This window comes from Pan troglodytes, chromosome 4, assembly GCF_028858775.2.
Source record: "Pan troglodytes isolate AG18354 chromosome 4, NHGRI_mPanTro3-v2.0_pri, whole genome shotgun sequence".
Classification (NCBI taxonomy): Eukaryota; Metazoa; Chordata; class Mammalia; order Primates; family Hominidae; genus Pan; species Pan troglodytes.
The window spans coordinates 49,922,713-49,948,554 of NC_072402.2; the positions used below are offsets into that span (position 1 = coordinate 49,922,713).

Consider the following 25,842-nt stretch of genomic DNA (forward strand, 5'->3'; position numbering starts at 1 on the left):
CTCTTGAAACAAAATATTTATTGTACAGATTATACATTGTGATTTTTTTGTTACTGAGTATATTGTTTGTGCCCAGAAAAATCTAAAAAGATGTGGGTTGACTTCTAAGAGATTTAAGAACAAGTCACCTCTAGTTTTTAAGACAGTTCCCCTGATATTTACCTATCCAGTACCATCTCATAAGAATAACTGCCTGTAAGTATCAGAAAGTTGAGAAATGCTGGTAATGTGACATAAACTTCTCACTGTTCTTCACTGAGATAGGATTGCTTATCTTGTTATTGATAAATTATTTAATTTCTCCTGAATAATTAGCATAATCTCATGTGATACAGAAACATCTTAATTAGCAAATAAATTTATACAAAGGAAAACCAATAAAACCTTAATGTGCGTTTAATAAAGTAACTGAATGATCAAAAATGCAGCTGTGTCTTGCTTTGTGAGTGACGAATTTTTGAAAAGCAATATTACAAACCGTTTCAAATGCACGCTTTATTTTTATTGCCCCATCTCTCCAGTAAGCATTTAAAACACAGAATTTTTAGTTAATAAGCAATGTGGATTTGTGTTGCATCCATTGTTTTTTCTTGAATTATATCATCAGCTTCATAGTATGTTTCATTTGTTGCATTTGATGCTGCATTTGAATTGAGGGCTTTGGTTTTTCCATTTGACTTGCCTGCAGATACACAAAACGAAATAATTATTTGAAATTATGACATCGTTTCACTTATAAAAATTTGCACTTAAAAATAATTTTTGTAGCAATATTGAAAATATGATGTCCTGAAAATGCTATGTGTATGAGTGAGAATTGAGTTATTTTGAAGTGGTTTTTGAGTATTTCCTTATGAAAGTCAAATAAGGGAAATAATTCAGTAATAAAAAAATTTATTTCCATGCTTACCTTTTTTCCTCCATGCTTCCATGAGGAAAATAACTACACATCTGATAAGAAGGTAACAATTTCTGAGTGACTTAACAAAAGTGTGACTGTCCCTCTCCTATGCATAAACTACATTAAAGCCAATCATAGTAACTTGCCCAACCTTAAGGCTTTGCCATTATAACTGATTTAGATGTGTTTATTAAAAGGAGACAGTACTGCCACAATCCCATTCACTCACTCCATATAAAATATGAGTCCAAAATGAGCAAAGGTGAAGGAATATGGATCTTTGCTGATCAGAAGTTAGTCTAAACAAACATAGCAAAGAAATGGATTATTCAATGAACAGTGTTAGGAAAAGTTGAATGATTGTAGAAATAATTAATGTATCATTTCACCAATAGAAAATAACATAAATACGTAAAGAACAGTGGAAGAAATCACAGACATTACTAATGACCTCAGTGTTGCTAAATGCACAGTCCAGTTCATTCTCATCTTCTTTGATTTCTTAGCAGCAGTTGATCCAGTTATTTCCTTGGCTTCCAGGACACCATTCTTTTTTACTCCCTGCTACTTCACCATTACTAATTACCTCCATGTTGCTAAATCCACAGTCCAGTGGCCAAAAACCTCTGGTCCTTGATGCCTCTCTTTTCTCTCACCCTACATGCAATCCATCAGAAATCCTTGTTGACTATACTTTTAAAATACATTCAGAATCAGACCACTTCTCACCATCTTCACTGCTACCACTATTCTGTTTTCAGCACAACATTCAAAGAGTTATTCTTTAAAAAATAAGTTGAATCATGCCCTCTGCCGAGAACCCTCCATTCACCCAAGTCTTATACAGTGGCCTACATGATTTCATACACACACCATTAACCTGACTTCATTTTTTTCTACTTCATTCTTTGGTTCACTCCAACCTCTTTGATTAAACATTTCAGGCATGTTCCAGCCCTTAGGACTTTTGCACTGATTATTCACTCTGTCTACTATGCTCTTCTTCCAGATAATCTGCACAATAACTCACTTTTTTCCAAGTCCTTCCTCAAAAGTCAACTTCTCAATAAGACCTACCCAAAACATTACTTAAAATTGCAGCCTCCATATCCCCATCACCAACCCCTTCTGTCCTCCATTTTCCCCCCCAAAGCACTTATTAACTAATATAATTTACCTATTTATCATGCTTAACAGTTATTGTCTATCTCCTCTCACTAAAATTTAAGTACCACATTCCAAGAAACTTTTGACTATTTTGTTCATTAATGATGTGTCTATAAAAATGCCTTGCACATAGTTGTTCAATAAATATTAGTTGAGTGTATTAATAAAGGATAAGACAGAAAACTTTAAAACTGAGTAGCAAAAGACAAGATTGAAAACCAACTAGCAAAAAATATTTAGAGCAAATGATGCATGCCTAATATGTAAAGATCTTACATATCAACATGTAGGACATTAACACCTTTTAGTGAGTGAAGAAAGTGACCGAAAAGATAAAATGGCTAATAAACATGAAAAAGTTTTAATCTTGCTAGTCAGAAGGAAATGTAAATTTGGACGGTGAGAAACTGTTTCTCATCTCTCAATTAGGTGAGGGTAAAAAGTAATTTTTCTTGGTCAATGGTGTAGCATGATGGGAGTGTAAATTGGTGCATACTTAAAAGTGTCAAATGTTCCTACCCTGTAATTCCGCTTTAACAAGAAATTCCCAAGGAAACCATCAACGATGAGATCTGAAACTTACAGACATCTTCTTCACTGGTTATTTTAAATACCAAGAAATGAAAGTACCTTAAATTTCCAATGATAGAATTGCTAAATATCATGCCTGAGATATCATGCAGCCATTTAACTTAAAAAAATGGTTTCTAAGAAATATTTAATTACATGGAATGTGCTTAGAATATGATGTCAAATGAGAAGAATGTAAAACTATCAGCAATATAATGATAGTTAATACTTACATAGCACTTACGCATAACACTATCAGCCTGTCTGCTAAAGCACTTTAGGATCACACATAAACTTGGTTAGGCTGATGATCTGGTTCTGCTTTCCTCTTCTGGCTCAGTTCACCCCATTACCTTCCTTGTCTTTGGTGGTTCAGAGACCCACAAGTCCTGTTTTCCCCAAACTTTCCCTGGTGTCTCCCTCTCTGCCCCAAGCCTCTTCCGGCTGCCTAGTGTCTCTAATTCTCCAGCCTCCTTTGCTTGAAGAATTCTCCTTCAGGTTTTAGAAAATCTGCCACAAACCTCCCTAAGGGGAAGTCCATTAGTCAAGACTCCTTCCATTAGAAGTAGCTACTGTACATCCTCTTCTTTTCACCATATAGCATGTCTTCTGGATATGAGTTTTTAATTTTTTTTTTTTGGTGAATCTAAACCTTGCCTTTAAGTATGCTAATACTTCCTGGCTTTGCATATTAATTGCTTTCTGTAACTAAACTGCTTTTTTGTAAGTAAAAATATATATTAAAGATACTTTTCTATAAGTAAAATGCTTTCTAGTATCAATCAGGACATCCCTCACTCTGGGACGACTTCATGGTTCAACACTCAAAGGACAATATTATTTACAAGTTTTGAAAGATGTCTCACTGCAGCTTCCATATCTTACCCATAAGACTGAAACATGCATGGTATTGATCTCTAGGCTAATATTAGAAGCACTGAAATTTAAAATCCGGGGCCTAGAGTGGCACAATAATGACTTTATTTCAATTACTTCTCTTCTGAACTATTTTTGGTAGTAAAATAAGTTACTTAATATTCTACTTCTAAACATGCAATCAGTATAATTTGATTTTTAAAAGCTAATTTGTTGTAGGCACAGCATTTACTAGCCTGGAAAATAGCCTTTGCCCAATCAGCAAGCAAAGCTATTTAAAATAAATATAGTAGAGGAAGATGGCATGAAAAATTTAAGAAATAAAAAATTATTGACTTTGCAAAGTAAACATTTTCTAAAAATTAGATTCAAATTTAACAAATAATATACAAGGTTTATGGAAATTATATCTTATTGTCAAGATGATTAAAAAATCAGGCATTGTATGGATTGTTTTTAAGATTTTGAAAGATAGGTTTAATTGGCCTCATGCTGTCTTTATTAGGGCTTATTATTCAGGAAATTAAGTCTTTTCTCTCAAAGAATAAAGGTTTTCACCTGTTTCTGAAATCTTTATGTTATCACTTTGGTTAAATGAATGACTTATTTTGCAATGACCTGTGATCCTATTTCATGATATCAAGTGTTTTAAACTTTTTATATTTGACACACTTTCTAAAGTCAAATTCTAACTTGGGTCCTCATTAATTTTTTGCTATTAGTCCCCAGAAGTGCAAAAGAGACATATTTGGCTTATTGGTATAGAAATCATACAGGAAGCATTGTCAAATATGAAATGGTGTTTGGTATTCTTTGGGCTATATTTGTATAAATGTTATTGGTATGTGTTCCCAAATTATGGGGAACTCCTATAATTTTAATATGACAGTGTATGTTATTAATAATTATAATTATTATGTAAAACTGTTGTATGCCACAGAAGTAAAAAATTGCTAGTAAAATGTGGTTTTAATAATGGCTGTCCTAAGACTTCTCTTGTTTTGATCCTCTTCAAAAGGTGGTTTATAATCAACTGTAGGACTTTGATAGGTGCTCTTGAATGCAGGTTTTTTAATAACTTTGGAAATTGTGACATTAGAATAAGGAAAAAACTTTCAGGACTCTCAGAGAGCTGAAATGTTCACGAATATCAAACAGGACCAGAGTTAACTGCATGGACTGAGTTAAAAGAAGACTGAAGTAATCTTTTTGACTTTTTGCTTAAAATGTTGCTGATCTTTTGTTTTGTTTTTCAGAGTGAAGAAAACTTCTTTTAAGCTATTTACAGCTTTTAACAATTGAGTAAAGTATACTCCTGTAAACAAAATTTGGAGCATATTTCTCTCTGCCTGATTTCTCCAGAATTTGGAAACTATTTGTGAGTTTTCTTAACTTATGGCAATATAGTTATTTGTGTAAGTGCAATAAGAATGTTTTCTTTTGCAACAGGACACAACTGGAGAAACTGGTTGTTTTACCAAGGCTTTGAATAGAATAGCATGCTTTCCTTTAAGGAATCAAGCTTAACCCATACAGCCAATAAAAGCCCTTTGGGGAAAACTGGCCTCATACCGTGTCCTCATGGTCCCTGTAGAGGGCTCCTAACCTGTGGTAAGTAAAGAATGTCACATTCTAACAGGCCCAGGAGGCCCAAGTTATCCTGGGACCTCAAGAGGAGAGGAAATTACACAACTCATAGGTATTTGAGGATACAAACTCATGGCTGGGCTCAGCTAAAAATAAATAAATAAATAAATAAAAAGTCTTATCTGAGATTCCTTGAGTTTCATCAAAGCCAATTTTAAAAGCCTATTTGAAAAATAATTATCCTTGCTGCCCTATATACAAATAATCAGGCCAAGCATAAGACTAAAGCTTATTTTTGCAAACAAATCGGTCCTATTATGATTTGTTTTTAATAAAAATGGAAGACTGGAGAAAGAAAAACTATGTTTCAAAATGAGCTATAGTACACCTGTTATTAGATTCTAGTCTTGCCTAATGTTTTTCAATTTTTATTATTTTCTACAGTTTGGACTGAATTATAAAGTTTTTCCAGGCTACAAGTCTCCAAAATAATGTTTTTAATTTAATTTTTATTCTTTCTTTTCTCTTTTTTTCCCTATTTTTCCTACGTTGAAATCACTGAAAACTAAGCTGTGCTTTCTTTAAAGCCCTGCAAACTGAAGCTAGACAACTTAAGCTTTAGAAGAAAATAACAGCAACCTATTTACATACATAAGCCACTTCAAAGTAATATGGCCTATATTGATTTACCAGGATTGTTCTGTTTTTGTTTGTTTTCTCTCTTCCTCCCCCTATTTTCTCTTTGATAGGACATGAGACTTCACAACCTGCTAAAAATGAGCTTTCCTCATAATGTGGGACCTACCCATCTAGGAATGAATCATACTAGCCATGAGAGATCAGACAAAACCTGAGACCAGACTCATTTTTCTTCTAAAATGCTTTCTCCAAAAGATTTTAAAAAGAAAAGGGTGGAAATGTGAAAGGAAAATAAATAAATCTTGGGACTTCAAAATCACTAAGCTAAAGAGAAAAGTCAACCTGGGAACTGCTTAAGGCAAACCTGCCTCCCATTCTATTTCAAAGTCATCCCTCTGAGGCTCAGCTGAGACAAATGCCTATCTGATTGCTTCCTCTCCCCTTACTGTTTATGTAAAAATGCAGATTCACTGAGCCAGACTAAATTGTGTATTTAGTGGAAGGCTGATCAAGGACTCAAAAGAATGCAACCTTTTGTCTCTTATCTACTTCTAACCTGGTGTTGTCTCACCTTACCAGACCAAACCAATGCACATCTTACACATTTTGTTTGTGTGTTTAAGACACAGTCTTGCTCTGTCACCAGGCTGGAGTACAGTGGTGCAATCTCGGCTCACTGTAACCTCTACCTCCTGGGTTCAAGAAATTCTCCTGCCTTACCTCCCGAGTAGCTGGGACTACAGGCATGCACCAACATGCTCAGCTAATTTTTTTAATTTTTTGGTAGAGATGGAGTTTCACTGTGTTGCCCAGGCTGGCCTTGAAATCCTGGGCTCAAGTGATCTGCCCGCATCTGCCTCCCAAAGTGCTGGGATTACAGGTGTGAGCCACTGCACCCAGCCCATCTTACACATATTAACTGATGTCTCATGTCTCCTTAAAATACATAAAAGCAGACTGTATCCCCACCCACCTTGGGCACATGTCTCAGGACTTCCTGAGGCTGTGTCAGGGATACGTCGTTAACCTTGGCAAAATAAACCTAAATTGACAGAGACCTGTCTCAGATATTTCGGATTCACATTATATAATATTTGAAAATCAAATTAAGGTGTTTGTAGGTTATTTTTCACTTGTTTAATATTATTTTTACTCTTTAGTATCATAGCAGGTAAAGATAAAAGATCAAAGATTTAAGCTATAAATTAGTTTTGTATTATCTGGGTGACATTTGTATCTTATATAAGCACCAATTTAAGTATCTAAAATTTTAATTTTTTTTGAATTCCTGGAAATCTAAAAAGTGTAATGTTAAAGTCCCTCATGTTTCCAAAGCTTTTTACATACTTAAATTCATAGTAGTTTAATCAGACATTCAAGGTGTTTTGTCATAACCAATTTGGGGTTTTTGGGTTTTTTAATGGGAAATAAACTAAGGAAGTTGTTTCCTAACTTAGTCATTCCAGGGTTCTCTCTAAATCATCCCCATTCTGATGCTCTTGTTTCCATTATATATTTCTCTGGCAACAACTGAAGGAATTTATCTAACTTGTTTACTCCCCTCTGAGATTAAAAGGCTTGCAAAATACATTACAGTAGTATAGATTTTTATTAATTTATGACTTGTAAAGACCTTTATTCCCCAGCCTCAACTCATTATTTACTTGGCTATTGGATCTTTCTAACCAGTGTTAAGTACAAAGATTTTTTTTGATTGGCTTCTAAAGCCAAAGCAATTCCCCCAACAAAACCAAATTGCTACGTGAACAAGAAAAGATGTGTTATAAACACCATAACACCTCTAGCGTTCTCTCTTCCTGCAGGTTAGACAAATCCAAAAGTGCTTTCAAGGTATATCCCTCTGGTAACTTAGAGTAATTGGACATATTGGGAAATAACTGCACTTAGTGGAGCTATAGTGATAATACAGTCCAGCTAACTGCAACTCTGGGATAATTTTAAAAGAGAAAGATGAAAATATCTCAGCAACCTCAGCTTTTCTTAGTTTTTTTTTAGTAAATAGAAACTAGTTTCTTAACCAACAAATTAGGGATTGTTACCTGTGCCTCTTTTCTGTCACAGGTAACAACATGGATTCAATTTAAATAAATCTGTAATATCATTGCAGAGATTTGTTACACATAAAAATTTTTTCTTATTTAATTTATTTTTCTCATTAGTGAAGTGGGAATTGCCAAGATTCAACATCACAGTTCTTTCCTAGGTTAATTGTCAGCTGCTCTTCCTGCTGCCTGCTACTTATTTCCATTCTTTGTTTTTGTTGTTCTAGTCATTGTATGTAAATTTCAACCTTCCTTTAATCCTATACTTCCTAGACTGGCATTAAATTAAAGCTTTGGCCTTTGCCAAAATTTAAATCCAATTCATCGAATGAAATCTTTCTACCTATCCTCATCACAGGTAGGCCAACATAATTTTTCTGATAACAGTTAAATTTTATATTTATTTTCAAACCCTTTCCTCGGGGACTTATGATTCTTCTGTGAACGCTGCTCTTGCCTGCCATTTCAAAATATCAAAAGAATGTTGGGGACTTCTGCAGGTCTTTATCTTGTGGCTATCAGGCAGAACTGTAATTAAGCCTTTCTACTATCATCTGCGAATGTCCTCCTAGCTTCTGTGTTACCATTCTGAAGTTCTTCAGCAGCTTCCACGTACTAACCTAGCTGAGTCACTTTATTATTTAGTAGAAAATCTACACATCCCACTGATCCTGCAGTTCCTTCTTGCGGAAACAAGCAATCTCAAGTTTTTACCCTAAAAGTGTTTTTTTTTTTTTATTTGTAAGACGATGTTTTATCTTCAAATTTAATATGATGATGCACAGGACTGGGTGTGAGCTAAACGGTGAAGTGAGCAAAACTTATTGACCTCTCCCTTTTCAATGCCCTGCCTTCCCCTCAAGTATATAAAGAGCTCTCACATAAGCACAGTCAAAAAATTTATCATGAAAGTTAGAATCTTGGACTTGCCCTTTTGCTGTAGTCACTCATTAATGAGTGGAGGCAGTTGTAGTCAGAAATTTTTTTCCTACCCTATTTTTTCCAGAATTCACCTTTTTCTTTCTTTTCTGTATTGTTAAATTCTTCCAACCATTGATGATCAACAACATCTTACAAAGGAAGTTAGCAGATATTATATATCCTTGAAATAAATAATTTTCAATGAGATACTGGCTTCTATTTTGCTTATTGGTTTGAACATGACTGAGGATTGCCTGACTCTGTGCCTTGAGGAGGACTCAGAAATGCTATTATAACGTCAAAAACTGCAATTACTTTTGTACCAACCTAATAAATGTAGCAGTAGCTCTACTGAGCAATTTGATTTTCTACATTGTAGGAACAAAAGCAGTTGTATAAAATTCTAGGCTCATTATTTTAAATAAAAACGTCTTTCTATTTAAAGGGACACAGGTGGCCTTTTATGCCATTGAGTTCCAATTACCCTATCTTCTGCTAAGATCTCAATGAATTCCTTTAAAATCTTTCTGAAATAAACACTGATATTACTATTAATAAATAATTTGGCAGCCTAATTCATAAAAGCTTTGAGCAAATGTTTCTGAAAGGACGTTAAGGCTATTTAGAAAAGTAGTTCCCAACTTCTTTATAAATTTAGTACAAAACCCATCAAAATACCATTTGTCTTTTTAAGATTGGACAGAGTGATTCGAAAGTTTATTTGGAAACTTGAATGCTACTAGACTAGCCAAGAAACTTTGAAAAAGAAGCATGACAGGAGAGGGGAAATGGAGTCTTGTTTAATCAGATATTAAAATAAACTGTATAGCTACAGTAATTCTTAAAGTATATTACTAGCTTAAAATAAACAGATGGATCAATTTAACAAAACACAAAGTCCAAAATAGACCACAATATATATAAGAATTTAGTTTATGACTAGTGACATTTTAAATTGTCAAGAGAAAAATGGATTAGCCAATAAATATTTGACAACTGACTCATTATTTGGAAAATAAAAAAGGCAGATCTCTACCTCACATTTTATACCAAAATTAAAGCTCCAGGAGTATTAAAGATTTAAGTATAAGAAAAATGCATTAGAAGAAAATATAGACAACTACATAATTACCTAATACAATATATTTATTTATAGGTATGCAAATATATAAATATAGGTAACTATATTATATTAGGTAATTATATAACTAGGTAATTATATAATTAGATAACCATAGGTAACTATAACTAATTACTAATACTTTGAACTATATTAGAAAATATAGTTAAAAATTAACTATATTAGGGCCAGGTGCGGTGGCTCACGCCTGTAATCCCAGCACTTTGGGAGGCCAAGGTGGGCTGATCACCTGAGGTCAGGAGTTTGAGACCAGCCTGACCAACATAGAGAAACCCCATCTCTACTAAAAATACAAAATTAGCCTGGCATGGTGGCTCATGCCTGTAATTCCAGCTACTCAGGAGGCTGAGGCAGAAGAACTGCTTGAACCCGGGAGGCGGAGGTTGCGGTGAGCCAAGATCATACCATTGCACTCCAGCCTGGCCGACAAGAGCAAAACTCCATCTCAAAAAAAAAAAAAATTAACTATATTAGAAATCAGAAATTAACTATACTAGAAAATATAAACTATACTGGAAAATACAGTTACCTATATTTTCTTCTAATGCATTTATTTTTTATACTTGAATCTTTTATCTTTATATCTTTTGGTGAGGGGAAAACTTTCTAAGTGTGAAACCAAAAGGAGAAACCACAAAAAAAGAAACTTCTACAGTTGAAAATTAGTCACATACAAGGTTTATTTGTTTGTTTCTCTGTATTTCCTAATTTTCCTATAATGAACTGATAATGAACTATAATGAATTGAAAGGAAGATTTTCTTTTGGGGGAGCAAGGATATCTTCTAAGACGAATATAGCAGACCATGCTGAGCCAGCCCAAATCCTGTTTTGCTTACAGGCAGAATAAATGTTTGCATTATCTTTAAATTTGCTTTCCTTCTCAGTATTTCATATATAATTTATGCTTTTCTCCTAGATAACTGTGCCTTACTGCTAATTTACTTACCCCTTTTCATTTATATCATCTGCCTTTACAAAAGAGAACATCAAATACAGGCTTGTTGTTTATTATACCTATACAACTGTATTATTTTATTTGTGCCAAGCAGCTCTACTAATATTTGCCCTTCTAATTTTTATCAAAAATTCTGCTTCTAAGAACCCTTCTCTTTGCTCCTTCCCCCAGCCCCTTCTAAAACTCCAGAATATCAATAGATATTCAAAGCCCCAGGATAAATATGCTTTATCTTCCTGGAGCATCAATTTTACTCAGATACGAGAGGGAGAAGATGCTATTATTAGAGTAAAGCAAGTCATTATATTATGCAGTCAAATTGAAAATTCTCATAATTTTAAAAATAAATTGGAACTTCAGATAATTTAAAGCTCATTAGGCTTAAAGCAGGCCTTTCTACTCTAGCCCTTAGAATTCTGGAGACACAGGTTCCTTTCTCTCACATAGTTGGCCCTACATACATATCCATGGGTTCTGCATCTATAGATTCAACCAACCATGGATCAAAAATATTTGGGAAAAAAAAGCATCTGTAATGAACATGTACAGACTTTTTTTCTTGTAATTACTCCCTAAACAACACAGAATAAGAACTACTTACAGAGCATTTACGTTGTACTACATATTAACCTAGAGATGATTTAAAGCAGGGGTCCCCAACCCCTGGGCCATGGACCAGTGCTAATCTGTGGCCTGTTAGGAACCAGGCTGCACAGCAGGAGGTGAGCAAAGGGCAAGCAAGCATTACTGCTTCCGCTCCACCTCCTGTCAAATCAACACTGGCATTAGACTCTCAAAGGAGCATGAACCCTATTGTGAACTGTGCATGTGAGGGATCTAGGTTGTGCTTTCCTTACGAGAATCTAATGTCTGATGATCTGAGGTGGAGCAGTTTCATCCCAAAACCATCCCTCCCACCCCCGACCTGCAAAATTATCTTCTATGGAACTGGTCCCTGGTGTTAAAAACAGATAGAGACTACTGATTCATGGCATATAAAAGGGCCAGGCACAGTGGCTCATGCCTATAATCCCAGCACTTTGGTAGGCTGACACGGGTGGATCATTTGAGTTCATGAGTTTGAGACCAGCCTGACCAACATGGTGAAACCTCACCTTTACTGAAAATACAAAAAACTTAGCCAGGCATGGTGACCACTGCCTGTAGTCTCAGCTACTCGGGAGGCTGAGGTGGGAGAATGGCTTGAAACAGGGAGGCAGAGGTTGCAGTGAGCCAAGATTGCGCCACCACACTCCAGCCTGGGCAACAGAGTGAGACTCCGTCTCTAAATAAATAAACAAATAAATAAAATGGAAGGATATGTGTAGTTACATGCAAATACTATGCCAGTTTATATCAGAGACTTGAACATCTGAGGACTTTGGTATCCACAGGGGCCTTCAAACCAATCTCAATGAATACTGAGGGACAACTGTATACATTTAAGGATTCTCTGGTGGAAAAGTTTGAGAAGTAGGGCTCTAAGACACCCCTTTAATTGCACCTTGATTAGCCATTAATTCCTCCCCAACCTGTGGAATGAGCCCTCACCCTCAGAGTGTAGACTCAGAAGGGTGCCTTTCACACAGCCATCTTTTTCTTTGTACGTTCTGTACAGAACAATTTACAAGCAATGTTATTCTTTTAAACATTGGCATTTGAAGCATGCATAACCCGAAACACAAAAGTTTAAAAAGAAGAAGGTGGTTATGGAACACAACTTAAAGACCAATCAATTGCTTTAGCAATAGGTCCTCTGTACAGAATGAGCCCTAGGGGTAGTCCAATTAGAGTCTACAATCACTACCAGAGACTTGCTTTTTTCAAGATCCATTCCAAACGTTGGAGCCTTAAATTGTAATGAAATTCAGTAGAATAAAGATATACTATGGAAAATCTTGGCAAAATAGTCTAATATTAGACTATTTTAGACTCTTGTCATTTATAGAGGGAAAAAAGTTCAGTGTCCTACGTCAATTTAGTATGTACACAAGAACACATTTCCCTTTAGGCCATTCAGATTTCCTATAATGAAAACAGTTTCAACTGTAAAAATTAACCTAAAATATTGAGAGGCTGACCCATGAGAAAGGAAATGGCTAACTGGTGAAACCAATTTTCCTCTGATGTAATATTTACTTGCTTGATTTTGTTATTTAAATATTCTATTATATTCCTAACCTTCAAGACATTCCTTAAATGCAATAAAGCCACAGACTTGCTTTCTCAATAGCTAGAACACTGGCATCCATTGCTAGGTAGTAGAATCATTGGAACGGAACATGCATATTTAACGAAGGGTACAGCAATGTTTAAATATCACATCAAAGGCTCGCTTTCAAATACAAACAATTTTCTCTTCCCATTCTAGTGACATTTGAACTATTTTTATTTTGGGCTCTCCACTATGTCTAATTTGGTTAAAATCAATGCAAGAGACCAAAATCACCTCATTTGAAAGCAGCAGGAAGTCACTGATCACGTAAAATCCTGCCTTACCAATAGCATGCATTTGGGAAAGGTGTACTGAATTGATTTGTCAATTTGACAAAATATATTTATGAAAGGGGCAGAATGAGGATATTTCTTTGCAAGTAAGCAGCCTCATCTAACTATAATGGACCTCCTTCACTCAATAGTGACAAGAATACAAAACTTGAATCAACAAACCAACTAATTCTGTTGCTATGTTCTAAAGTCAATATGAAATAAAGTTTTGGAGCAGTATCTAAGCTAAATCTGGAAAAATAACCAATTTTTATTTAGCACAGTGCGTTGTATAGAGAAGGCAATCAATGAATGTTTTATGACTGTGACAGTGACAATATTTTGCCAATGTTTCTCAAAATATGCTCCTTTGATCACACACATGCAGTGCTACCCCATTCAATTCATTCATGGAATATTTGCTATGTATTCTAGGCACTGGGGATACAGTAGTGAGCAAACAAGACAAAAACTCCTACTTTTCTGGAACTTAGTTTCTAGTTGGAGTGGACAAAAGATAGACAACAGGTAAGTAAAGGATATAATATGTTAATGGTAAGTGCCTAAGATAAATTCAAAGCAGGAAGAGGGTATTAAATGTTGAAAGGGAGTTAAAAATACAGATAGGGTAACCAGGGGAGAGCTCCTGGGAAGGTAACTTTTGAGTAAAGATGGAAAGTGATAATGTAAGTCATGCAGATATCTGAGGGAAAAGCATCCTAGACAATAGTGGAAGCATGTGCAAAGACCCTGAGTCAGGAAGTTCAAGGAACAGCAAAGGGGCCAATGAGGCTGGGCATGTGAAGATAAGAAATAAAAGGGCAGATCACAAAAGTCCCCACAGGTCACGATGAAGACTGTTTTCTCCATTGAAAGGATAGGAAGTGATTAGTATTTTCAGCAGAGGAGTGACATGACCTGACTTGTGTTTTAACAGGTCTGCTCTGGCTGCTCTGGAGAGCAGACAGCAGGGGAACAAGGACAAAAGCAGAAAGAGGAGCTACTTGTTTTAAAATGCAGAGCCTGGAACTTGTGTTTTTAACAAGCTCTCTACATGATTCTTAGGCACAAATTTATGAACTGCAACTTTACCTAAGCAATTGAGATAAAAATTGATTTTACAATCTGATTATTTGATAATCACTAATCAACTTCCAGTGGAGAAACTGGGCCTAAGTCATTTGTACTAAATTCAGCTAACAACCTGTCATTTTGGCCATGCAATCTCCAAACAGTACTTCAGGAAGAGAACTTTCAAGGAATCTTGGCCCCCTTGTTCTGTGACACAGGATACCCTCTGAGAGATCTCTTCTACAGAGAAGGAAATGAGAGCTAATGCAATCACACAGTGGTGATGTATTTGATAAGGTCACAGAACAGGTACCCCATAATATGAGAAGTTTTAGGATGCAGCTAAAATAGAGCATATGGGTGGGGACTTTTCTCAATTTTTTTAACATAAAGATTTTCATTTTATTTTTACATGGAAGCAAGTAAGCACTTGTGTGTCATTCTAAATACATACATAAATCCTAAATTTATCTTCTAAGTTTATATATTCTATATATAAATTCTTGATAAATTCCATTTATATCTATAATGTATATTCTAGATTTGTTTATATGTGTATCTCACAATAAAATTTATAATTAGTACTTTTTAATACACTATAGAAACTCATATTCACAAGTTTTAACAATTCTTTGCGATTGAGTTTTATAATGGTAACAACTAGCATTTGTATAACACTTGATGTTTGAGAAATAATAGGACCTAGTTCTACAAACCATAAACATTTATTTCTACTTTATAGTCACACTACACACATATAAATCCCAATATTTTAACTAGTTTGCAATCTAGTCAATACATCTTCTACTTATTTTTTCTATTTCTTTTATATGCCTCAATTATTTTATATGCCCTTCTGAACTCTGTACACAGTAGACACACAGATAAATTCTTAACTGACCACTGACTAGCCAATATAGAGTGATGCAAATATTTGGTTCAGAGAATAAGTTATCAAATACTTGGTTCCTCTATTTATTTGATATGGGGTGACCCACCCCCAATATTTCAACATAGCTTCTTTCTATTTTCCCTAAGTGTCGGCTGGCTGAGAAATAAAGAAAAAGAGTACAAAGAGAGGAATTTTACAGCTGGGCCTCCAGGGGTGACATCACATATCGGTAGGATGGTGATGCCCACCTGAGCCGCAAAACCAGCAGGTTTTTACTAAGGACTTTAAAAGGGGAGGGGGTATACGAATAGGGAGTAGGTCACAAAGATCACAAGCGTCAAAGGGCAAAAAGGAGAACAAAGATCACATGCTTCTGAAGCCAACAAAGATCATAAGGCAAAGGGCAAAGCAAAGATCACAAGGCAAAGGGCGAAATCAAAAACTCCTGATAAGGGTCTACTTTCAGCAGTGCACATATTGTCTTGATAAACGTCTTAAACAACAGAAAACAGAGTTCGAGAGCAGAGAACCGGTCTGACCTCAAATTCACCAGGGTGGGGTTTTTTCCCCACCCTAATAAGCCTGAGGGTACTGCAGGAGACCAGGGTGTATTTCAGTCCTTATCTCAACCACATAAGACAGACACTCCCAGACCGGCTGTTTATAGACCTCCCCCAAGGAATGCATTCCTTTCCCAGGGTCTTAATTATTAATATTCCTTGCCAGGAAAAGAATTCAGTGAGATCTTCCCTACTTGCAGGTCCATTTATAGGCTCTCTGCAAGCAGAAAAATATGGCTCTATTCTGCCCAACCCCACAGGCAGTCAGACCTTATGGTTGTCTTCCCTTGTTCTCTGAAAAATCACTGTTATTCTGTTCTTTTTCAAGGTGCACTGATTTCATATTGTTCAAACACACATGTTTTACAATCAATTTGTACAGTTTAACACAATAGTGGTCCTGAGGTGACATACATTCTCAGCTTACGAAGATAACAGGATTAAGAGATTACAGTAAAGACAGGCATAAGAAATTATAAAAGTATTAATTTGGGGAACTTATAAATGTCCATATTAAAATGAAATCTTCACAATTTATGTTCAGAAATTGCAGTAAAGACAGGCATAAGAAATTATAAAAGTATTAATTTTGGGAACTGATCTATGTCCATATTAAAATGAAATCTTCACAATTTATGTTCCTCTGCTGCGGCTCCAGCCGGTCCCTCTGTTCAGGGTCCCTGACTTCCTGCAACAATTTGACTTCTTTGACTCCATCCAAAATCAAAATTTTAAAAATTTCAAGAGGATAAACTTTAATAACTGGAAGGAACATAAATATATTTAAAGCAGATTTACTGAACCAATGATTTAATTTTCATGAGAATAATTACATCCTGCTGCTATTTTTCCTTCAGCACAATTTCCCTAAGGTATTTCATCATTACGGCCTGATTCAATGTGAATTTTTAGTGAGACACATAGTAAACTGAATTTTTAAAAAGCATTCATTGTTAACAGTATTATCACCCAGGTACAAGTTATTCTTTTGGATAGAGTTCAGGTAATTGGTAACAAATAATAGATACTGATTACCTTCTTGAGTGGAAGAAGCCTCTAAGTGTTGAAGCTTAAGGCCAGTGTCTAATCTTTGAGGTTTCGTATACAGAAATAAATAGCAAAGGACACAGACACTGATGACAAAGGCGAGTAAAACAAGGGCAGCAATTCCTAGTCCAATCAAGGCACCAATGCTGAGGAAAACAGAAAAAAAATATGTGTCACACAAAGTGGTTCACACTGGTTCAACTAAAGAGAAGGCATAAATATATTGTTAATTCTTGTTTTCAGTCATTCATAACCAAATTGTATTTTAGCATAAAAAGGAACTGATTGAAATCTACAGTTCACCTTTATCCACCACCAAATTCTTATATTTTCTCTGCAGGATTTTCGAGGCCCTTTTAAATTTACACATTACTTTTTTTGTTTTTTTTGAGATGGTGTCTCACTCTGAAGCCCATGGTAGAGTGCAATGGCACAATCTTGGATCACTGCAACCTCCGCCTCCAGAGCTCAAGTGATTCTCGTGCCTCAGCCTCCCGAGTAGCTGGGACTACAGGTGCACGCCATCATGCCCAGTTAATTTTTTGTATTTTAGTAGAAATGGGGTTTCACCATGTTGCCCAGGATGGTCTCGAACTCCTGAGCTCAGGTGATCCACCCGCCTCGGCCTCCCAAAGTGCTGGGATTACAGACGTGAGCCACCGCTCCTGGCCAGCCTGTACGTTACTATTAATATGGAAGACCACGTGTTCATATTATAGGTTAAAGGTCACATGATTCTCTAGGGATAATTCTAAAACATCTCCATCAAATAAACCTCTATTATTAATATACTTTAGAAGGAAAGATTGGGTTCACCAACAAATGATGAATAGAAAAATATTTGTTTCTGCAAAAGCACTAAAGACATATGTGAAATGCCATTTGTTGATTTACAAAGCCAAAACTATTATAAAAAAGGAGAAAGCAATTTGAATTAAAGGAAAATCATATTTGTGAAATTCATATCAAGTTCATGTTCAGTTTGACTTTTCCTTTCTAAAAGGGCATAATGTCAATGGCTTCTAGCATTAAGGAAGAAGCCCATGTATTTTTCTCTAAAAATAAATGTGTATCTGATTGTATTTGCTCCACCCTAAATTTGCAATGATTCCGTCTGATGCAGTTACCTCTAAGTCTAATCATTTGAGAAATATAGTTTTCATAAGCCTGTGAACTTAATACCACTAAATGGGAAAAGAGCTTGGGAAAAAAAAGCATTATCTTGAAAGACTAATATGCTAACATGTACTTCTTGAACCACATTTTGTTCTAATTAAAATCTACCAATAGATTTTAACCTATAAATAGATTTTAATCAATTCTACTCAAAAACAGATACTTCTGTCAACTTTCATGGTAGTGTTGTACACACTTATTTAAAGCATTTGAGAGCTTAGCTTGTAGAAAATGTTCAATAAATGTAAATAAATAATAATTGACTACCAATTGATCTACCTGTATTTGGAACATACGTCATTGAAAAGTAATGATCTTTTTCTTCATTATCTTCCTGGCTTGCCTTTAGGCTTCTGCTCTTTCTCTGGGATTAGGACACTGACAAGTTTGACCTGTACCAAAAGGGAGGGAAGGGAGAATTTGACCAGGGATGCCAGGAGCATTGTTGCTTTGGGAGGAAGGAGAACAGAACTGAAAGTGAAGAGCTAAGCTCACTCCACTTGTCCTTGATTTCAGGAGATAGAGCACCCCTGCAAAGAAGAGATTGCCTCCTGAAGCACACACTTGAAGTCGACTTCCAGAGATTCTTGTGCTTGGTTTATTGTCAACCCAGTTCCACTAGCCCTGTAGATGAGTGAAGGCTGGGGAATTTTATGGCTAGAGTCACTGTAGAGTGACTCACTGTAGAGTGATATTTCAACTTGGGGTTTGCTCTCATCTAAAAGGTAGACTCCCTATATTTGGCGACTCCTCTTTTGTACTTGTTTGCACCAAACCTAACTTTTGTGCATTTTAAGTGTCAGGGAAGGTTAGGATCACTTCACCATACACAGACACATGGGAATGTAATCCACTCAGTTAATATTATCTGGTGCACAGAGCAGATAAGAGGCTAGACATCTGGAAAGATTCTTCAAACAAGAACCTGATTAAAAAAATCTTCAAGGTAAAAATGTAATTTAGTCTATTTGAAAGCAAAATTGTTAGTTTAATTAACTTCCACATACATAGTGTGGGCTTTCAATCTACAAATTATAAAACCAGACCATTCAATTTGAAAGAAAAACAAAAACAAAGCATGCCGTCCCTGCTTTCTGTTAAAAAAGAATGTTCTTCATAATACTGACAAACAGTTTCAATGTCACCGTTCACTTTATAGAAATGTTGCTTTATGGCTGGGCGCGGTGGCTCACGCCTGTAATCCCACCACTTTGGGAGGCTGAGGCGGGCGAATCACGAGGTCAGGAGATTGAGACCATCCTGGCTAACATGGTGAAACCCCGTCTCTACTAAAAATACAAAAAATTAGCCAGGCATGGTGGCAGGCGCCTGTAGTCCCAGCTACTCGGGAGGCTGAGGCAGGAGAATGGCGTGAACCTGGAAGGCGAAGGTTGCAGTGAGCCGAGATTGCGCCACTGCACTCCAGCCTGGGCGACAGAGTGAGACCCCGTTTCAAAAAAAAAAAAGAAGAAGAAATGTTGCTTTATGCATGCAAAACTCTAGGTATTAACTCTCAGAAAAGATGGAGCTCCAGGAGACTCCTAAAATATTCATTTCAATAAATACTTATTAAATAGCCACTCGTGCATGGCCCTGTCCAATAGACCTTATTTCCCTAAGTCCTGGAGAAGGTTACCAAGGAAAATCCTAAGAACATAGGGAGTCATAGGAGGAGAAAAGATGGGAAGGGGCCAGACACAGGAAAGGAAGAATTATCCTTTCCTCAGCACCCTATGGCAGTTGTTTTACAAGCTTTGAGAGAGGGTCTGAAGCTGCTGTCACATTAATGTGGCAATTATCCTACTTAGGAACTTCACTTACCTTGTGATAGCCACAGCTGTGCCTTTCTCCTGCCACTATAGAATCTCAAAACAAGGGCTAGTGACTCTTCCCAGTTGGACTATTTTAAATTAGGAGTGGAGAGCAAAGAATAGGGGGCAAATGAAGCTCTAATAAATTTACCTCCCTATTGTGTTCTCAGAGCTCAATAACTCACAGGAACCCCAGGTTTAACACTGCCAAATGACAACATCAGTTGAAGTGATTTTTCTATTTCCTAGGAATGGAGCTGCACTGTCCATTTTGTCAGTACTGAATGAAGACCCCAGCAAGCTGTTCACTCCTTTGTGCCCTCATAAATCTTAGGAAGGTTTTATGTCCTCTATTGCTTGTCACTTTGGAACTATTCAAGGATCTGAGAATCTCAGGCACATTTTCCAGTTGAGTTTGACTTAGGAATTGCCAGTCCCTGTTGGAGGTGCTTCTGCCATTAGTAATGCCTCCAATGACCCAGAGATAGATTACTCTGTTATTTTCCAAAAGGCCAGATAATAAACCAGTGCAATACAGATTTCTTCCCCATGTAATCTACTAAGGATAAGCTATCATTATTTTCTGACATTTTGCCCCTGTCCAGCAAAATACAATTTTGTCAGTTAAACTTACTGGAAGGTAGGCACTCCTTTTGAGACTTTTTGATGCTTGCAATATAGAAAAATATGTTAATATTTTATTGCTTCAAGAAGTAACATTTAGTCATTTGCTATAGACTTGGCATGTGTGTTAAATTCTGGGTCATGTAGGAGACTGGGAGACATAATCACAATACTTTACCTCTTACTAGCAGAATCCATCTCCTCCAACCCCATAAACTAATGAATATGTACAAAACAATTTAAGGTGGGAGCTCGTTCCTTGATTGTCGAACCCCATTCATTCTTCAAGCAAAATGAAAAATCAAGTTTAAAGTTTGCAGCCCTTCAGAGTGGAAGGGGAAAGCAATTCATAATGAAAATGTCTACATCAATACTAGTTGGAATAAGTAAAATAAAATTGCCACTATGGGAAAAAGAAACAAGAAAGACCTCACCTTAGAAAGTCTCTTCACATTCCAGCAATAGCCACATGGCTCGGGTTTCAAGAAAGGGGCTGTCCTGTTCTACAGAGTGTGTGTATAATCATAGCAACCAAAAGCTGTACCTTTCTTGGTGTCGCTTCAATTCTCTCCAGGGTAGGGGTCAGATCCTCCAAAAAGTGCAAGTCGTAAAGCCCAGTTGCTTGCACAGGCCCTCAGGAACACACACACACACACACACACACACACACACACACACACACTTTTAAAAATATGCATGTATTTTAAAGAATACAGCCAATTCCTTCACACCCCTCAAAGAGTCTTAAAATACTCTGGTCCTTGTTAATGCAGTAAAAAGAGCCCCAAAGGAGCCTCCTTTCTCTTCAAATACACCAGATAAACCAAAAAGAGGATTTGAAACCTTCCCCTTGGGTTATCTTCCTGTCCTCGTGCTCCACCAGTAGGGCTATCAGCCTGGGACTGGTCCCCGGCGAGGGGAGAGCAGTCGGCTCCCGGGAGGCGGGCGGGGAACTCAGGGGGGCCAGCCAGGCGGGCCCCAAGTGCGCCCTGGGCGCAAAGCCCGCGCTCCTCCAGCGCGCGCCTCGCCTCCCGTCCTGGCTGCCGGGGGAGTTCCGAGCCGGGGCGAGATTTCTCTCCCTGCCCTCACCCGCCCTCAGAGGCTCCGCGTCCTTCCGTAGGGACCTAACCTAGGGCGGATAGCGGGGACGCGGGGGAACCTCCCTGGCCCTGGCGTGGCTCCGCTTGTCGCCTCCCTAGCCCCGGGCCCGGCCAGCCGCCGCACGCGCGGGCTCTCAGCCCACCTGAGGCTCCACATGTAGCTGTGCTTGTAGGGGAAGTAGCTGCCCGGCTCGCTGCAGCAGTACTTGAGGTCGGCGAAGCCGCAGCAATACTGGAGCGCGGCCCCCTCGCCGCGCCGGGGGCACTGGAAGGGCTCCACGAAGCTCTGGTTGAGGCTGTAGTAGCCGGAGCACAGCCGGCTGGCCTCGCTCATCGCGGGCAGGGGCCGGGAGAGGCTCGCGAGGACCCCGGTCTGCTCTCGGATCGCACCCGTCCAGCACCTCCAGAGCCCGCGGACCCCTCTGCCCGGACTCGGCTCTTCCGATCTGGACTCTGGCTGCCTGGGCGCTCAGCCTTCGCGCGCCACCTCTGATTTCTCTCCTCCCCTTGTCCACATGGTGTCTGAGCGCCTTACTCTCGCCTCTCCCTCTCGCTGCTGAGCGGTCGCTCCTTTTATCCGCCCATCTCGGCGCCGACTCCCCTCCACTTTCCCTCACTTCATCAGCAGCCTGGAGACCTTAGCTGTCCCCACTCCATGCCAGAAAGAGCTTTCTCCAGAGGGAAAAAAGAAGAGGTGGGACATGTTTTCAGTGCAGGCAGATGCTGCCTAAGTTGCAGTTTTCCTGTCTAGGGACAGGGCAGGTGGATTCTGGGCAAACAGACCGGGTCTGGTGGAGACTTAACTGCCCGGCCATTGACTCAAGGAGTGGAGGAGAGGACCAGATAAAAGGCAGCTGAACACCAGAGAGGCGGAGTTGGTGTTCTCTTTCTTTGAGAAGTAAATGTGAAACATTAAGATCTGCCCATTTAAAAATAAAAAACAAGAAACAAAGTCTCCTGTAACAACTGGCCATGGTGCAGTTGCATTCTGTGTTCAGCTGAAAAATCCAGAAAGTTTAAGAAACGCAAGACATGAAGGTAAAGAAAGTGAGAACTTTCTAGAGAGGGAGGCAGCCAGAGGAAAAAAAAAGGCAAAGGAAATAGGGAGAAAGAGACCTTCAGTCAGTTTTGATGTGCTGTAGGAACTTCTTTTGTCTCCTTTTTGTTTGATATTCCCATTTTCTTGATTGGTTTGTTCACAAAGCCTTTTAAAAATAACGATGATAATGCATGCTTGTGATAAGTCAAACAATGCTTGGGTGTATAAACAAAAAGGTAATAACAGTCTTACGATGGGAGAGGAGGCGATTATAACATTCATAAAATGTACAAGATAGAGCATTGTTTCTCCCTCTTCATTTCTGCTTCCTTCCCTTGGCCAGGGGCTTGATTGGATCCCAGACGTCGAATTTTACCTTGTTGGGTACTGGATGTTTTTGCATTCCTATAAATACTCTTGAGCTTTGTACTGGGATGCAGGAAACAGTTTGAGTCTTTCGGGTTTGTTTTTAATATTTGTTAGGCTGGACTAGAGTAGCCTTTAGGACTGAATTTTTCCCCACTACTGAGGCAATACCCTTCGAATTATTCTACCCAAAACTTGTGAATTATAGGGCTTACCATTGTGACTGGTGGGAACACAAACTATTTTCAGCCTTGTGAGGACTGTAAGGATTGTTTCCTCTGTTCCTTTCAGATGGTTCTTTTCTGTGGTTCAGGTAGTTTTGTCCCAGGCATGCAGTGATCGGTGCTCATGAAGACTCTGGTGATCTCCAAAGTGCTCTCACCCTCTTACTCCCTCTCTTCTGCAGTCTCTTTTTCTCCAGCCTTCTCCTTCTGGTACTCTGTTCTGCTGCCTCTAGCCATTCTTCCCTGGAATTCTCAGGTCTGAGTTCTACCTGGCTTCCATCTTCTTGTACTGCGAAGGCCTAGAAACTCTCTCCTGTCAGTGAGCTGGACTCATAAGGCTCACCTCACCTGTTTTCCCTCTCTCAGGGATCACTGTCCTGCACTACCTGATATCCATGTCCAAAACTAATTGTTTCAGGTATTTTGTTGTTTCATCATTTCAGGCAGGAGGGTCAATTTGGTCCCTGTTATGTCCCTATGCCTTGGCCAGGGGATTTGACCTGATTCAAAGTAGGCCAGTTAGGGTCTGTCCCCTGGAAATGGAATTCCACCCATGTGGACAGGAAGCCACAAGAAGCTAGTGTACAGGAAATAGAAAAATGAAGCAAACAGTAGCAAAAAAGTTGGGTAGAAGAGTGCTGGTGGCTTTGCAATTCTTGATCAAGTCCTTTCTGGAGGCCCAGGGCATTCTTATGGGTTTCTTGACACACTCCTATTTCCTTAGAGCCAAAATCCCCTTTTCTGGCCACAGTACATTCAAGTTGGATCATACTACTTGCAGCCAAAGGGTTGTAACTCAGACAGGACGTCTTCAAGTAAACGAAGGGAGGAGGCAGTTGAAAGGAAAGAACTGAAGCTCTTTATTCAATGGATCAATTTCCCTTGGAAGGGGGAGAAATATGCAGCACTAGCAGACTTTTCCTCCTGTTACATGAGAGGAAAAGAAATTTGGAGACAAAAGAGAGGACTTTTTCTGGAAATATTGATTGTCTCAGTAAAATATTATTGAGAGCATGAGACAACAAGGTGGAACTTAGATGCTTGACAAGAATGGGAAAGACAGAGTGAACACTGTAGGGAACATGCCTGGGTAGAGGCCGAGTGGAATAAAAGGATCGGGTGCATCGTTGAGGGCCCACTTTTGGTTAGAAATCATAGTCTTCTGGTAGAACCTCTCCAACAAGGAATGGTCAACAGTCTGGGAACAGGAGCAGGGAGTGAACAGTGGGATTTGTCAGGATAATTCCCTGGGGCTATCACAGCAATCACAGATGACATCAGCACCCTCCATCCCCCAAATACACATAAAACACAGAAAAATCCAGAGACAGGCATGACCACAGAGGCCAAATTTCACCAAGCTTGGAGTATCTTGAGGCCTCTGAAGTTCAAACCAACAAAGGAGCCTTTTACCATATGAAGCTTAAGGGCAGTGTTAAGACTGCGGCTTTAACCAGTTAGGAAATCGCTTGACCTTGCCTGCTTTGTAGTCCCCTGTGACTTAGTCCCCAGTTATCTTCCTCTAGGCAGGAGGAGTTCTGATAGGGAGTAGGGTGGGGCTGATCCCGCACCAAAAGATAGCCATCGATTACATCTTTTATTTTCTCTTCTTCTTGTGTCACAAAGGTGATACTGCCCTTTAGAGAATATTCTGGAAATAAGGAGACATTTTTCGTTGTCATGATGACACTGTCCTGGCATTGAGGGATGTGGGTCAGGGATGCTAGACATCCTGACCCCCTGCAACATGTATAGGAAAATGAAGAACTGTATGTGACTTTCAAATGTTCTACAGGACATTCATGTAGATGAAAAACCTACTTACAATTGTCTGTACCTAGAACCTATCCTTGTGTTCCAAATAAATACAGTGTTTTTGTTGAATTTTCCAGGAATACAGCTACCACGTAAAACGAGGGAAGATTGTTATTTGTTTTGTTTGGAACTCTACCAAGACTTTTTCACAAAAAATTATATGCCAATGGTTATGTTGCTTAAGGGTTTGTATTTGTGTTGCCAACACCGCACACTGTGGCAGCCTGCATTTGTACCGTCGCTCCACAGTGATTTATAGCTATTGCATGCAGAGTATTGATGTAAGCATTATGTCTTTTGGTACAGTTGTGCTTGAGCATTTACATATGGAAATACTGTATATATTTTATGGTAAATTACACTCCTTTTATGTATTCTTTATATATAATAAAGGCATTATATATAATTAGTGTATTTGTTTGCTAGGTCCACCATAATAAAGTACCGCAGACCAGGTGGCCTAAACAACAGAAATGTATTATCTCACAGTTCTGGAGTCTGGAAGTCTGAGATCAAGATGTCAGCAGGATTGGTTTCTTCTGAGAGTCATAAGGAGAAGGATCTGTCCTGGGATTGTCTCCTTAACAGGCCTCGATTGCTGTCTTCTCACTATGTCTCCACGTCACCTTCTCACCGTACTTGTCTCTGTCTAAATTTCCTCTTCTCCTAAGGACACCCTAGAACTGGATTAGGGCCCACTCTAGTGACCTAATTTTATTTTAGTTACCTCTTTAAAGGCTCTGTCTCCAAATATGGTCACATTCTGAGGTATTAGTGGTTAGGACTTCAATATATGAATTCCTAGAAG

At 38.3% G+C, this 25,842-nt stretch overlaps 1 protein-coding gene across 1 annotated transcript; it reads right to left on the minus strand.

Annotated features, from left to right (window-relative positions):
• Positions 1-380: 380 nt before the first annotated feature.
• On the minus strand, positions 381-22,045 carry SHISAL2B (shisa like 2B). The gene is made up of 3 exons (XM_001165112.6): positions 21,734-22,045; positions 16,868-17,025; positions 381-682 (listed from the first exon to the last, which is right to left on the minus strand). The coding sequence occupies exons 1-3, from the start codon at positions 21,922-21,924 to the stop codon at positions 549-551; spliced, it is 483 nt and encodes a 160-aa protein (XP_001165112.1). The 5' UTR covers positions 21,925-22,045; the 3' UTR covers positions 381-548.
• Positions 22,046-25,842: the final 3,797 nt, after the last annotated feature.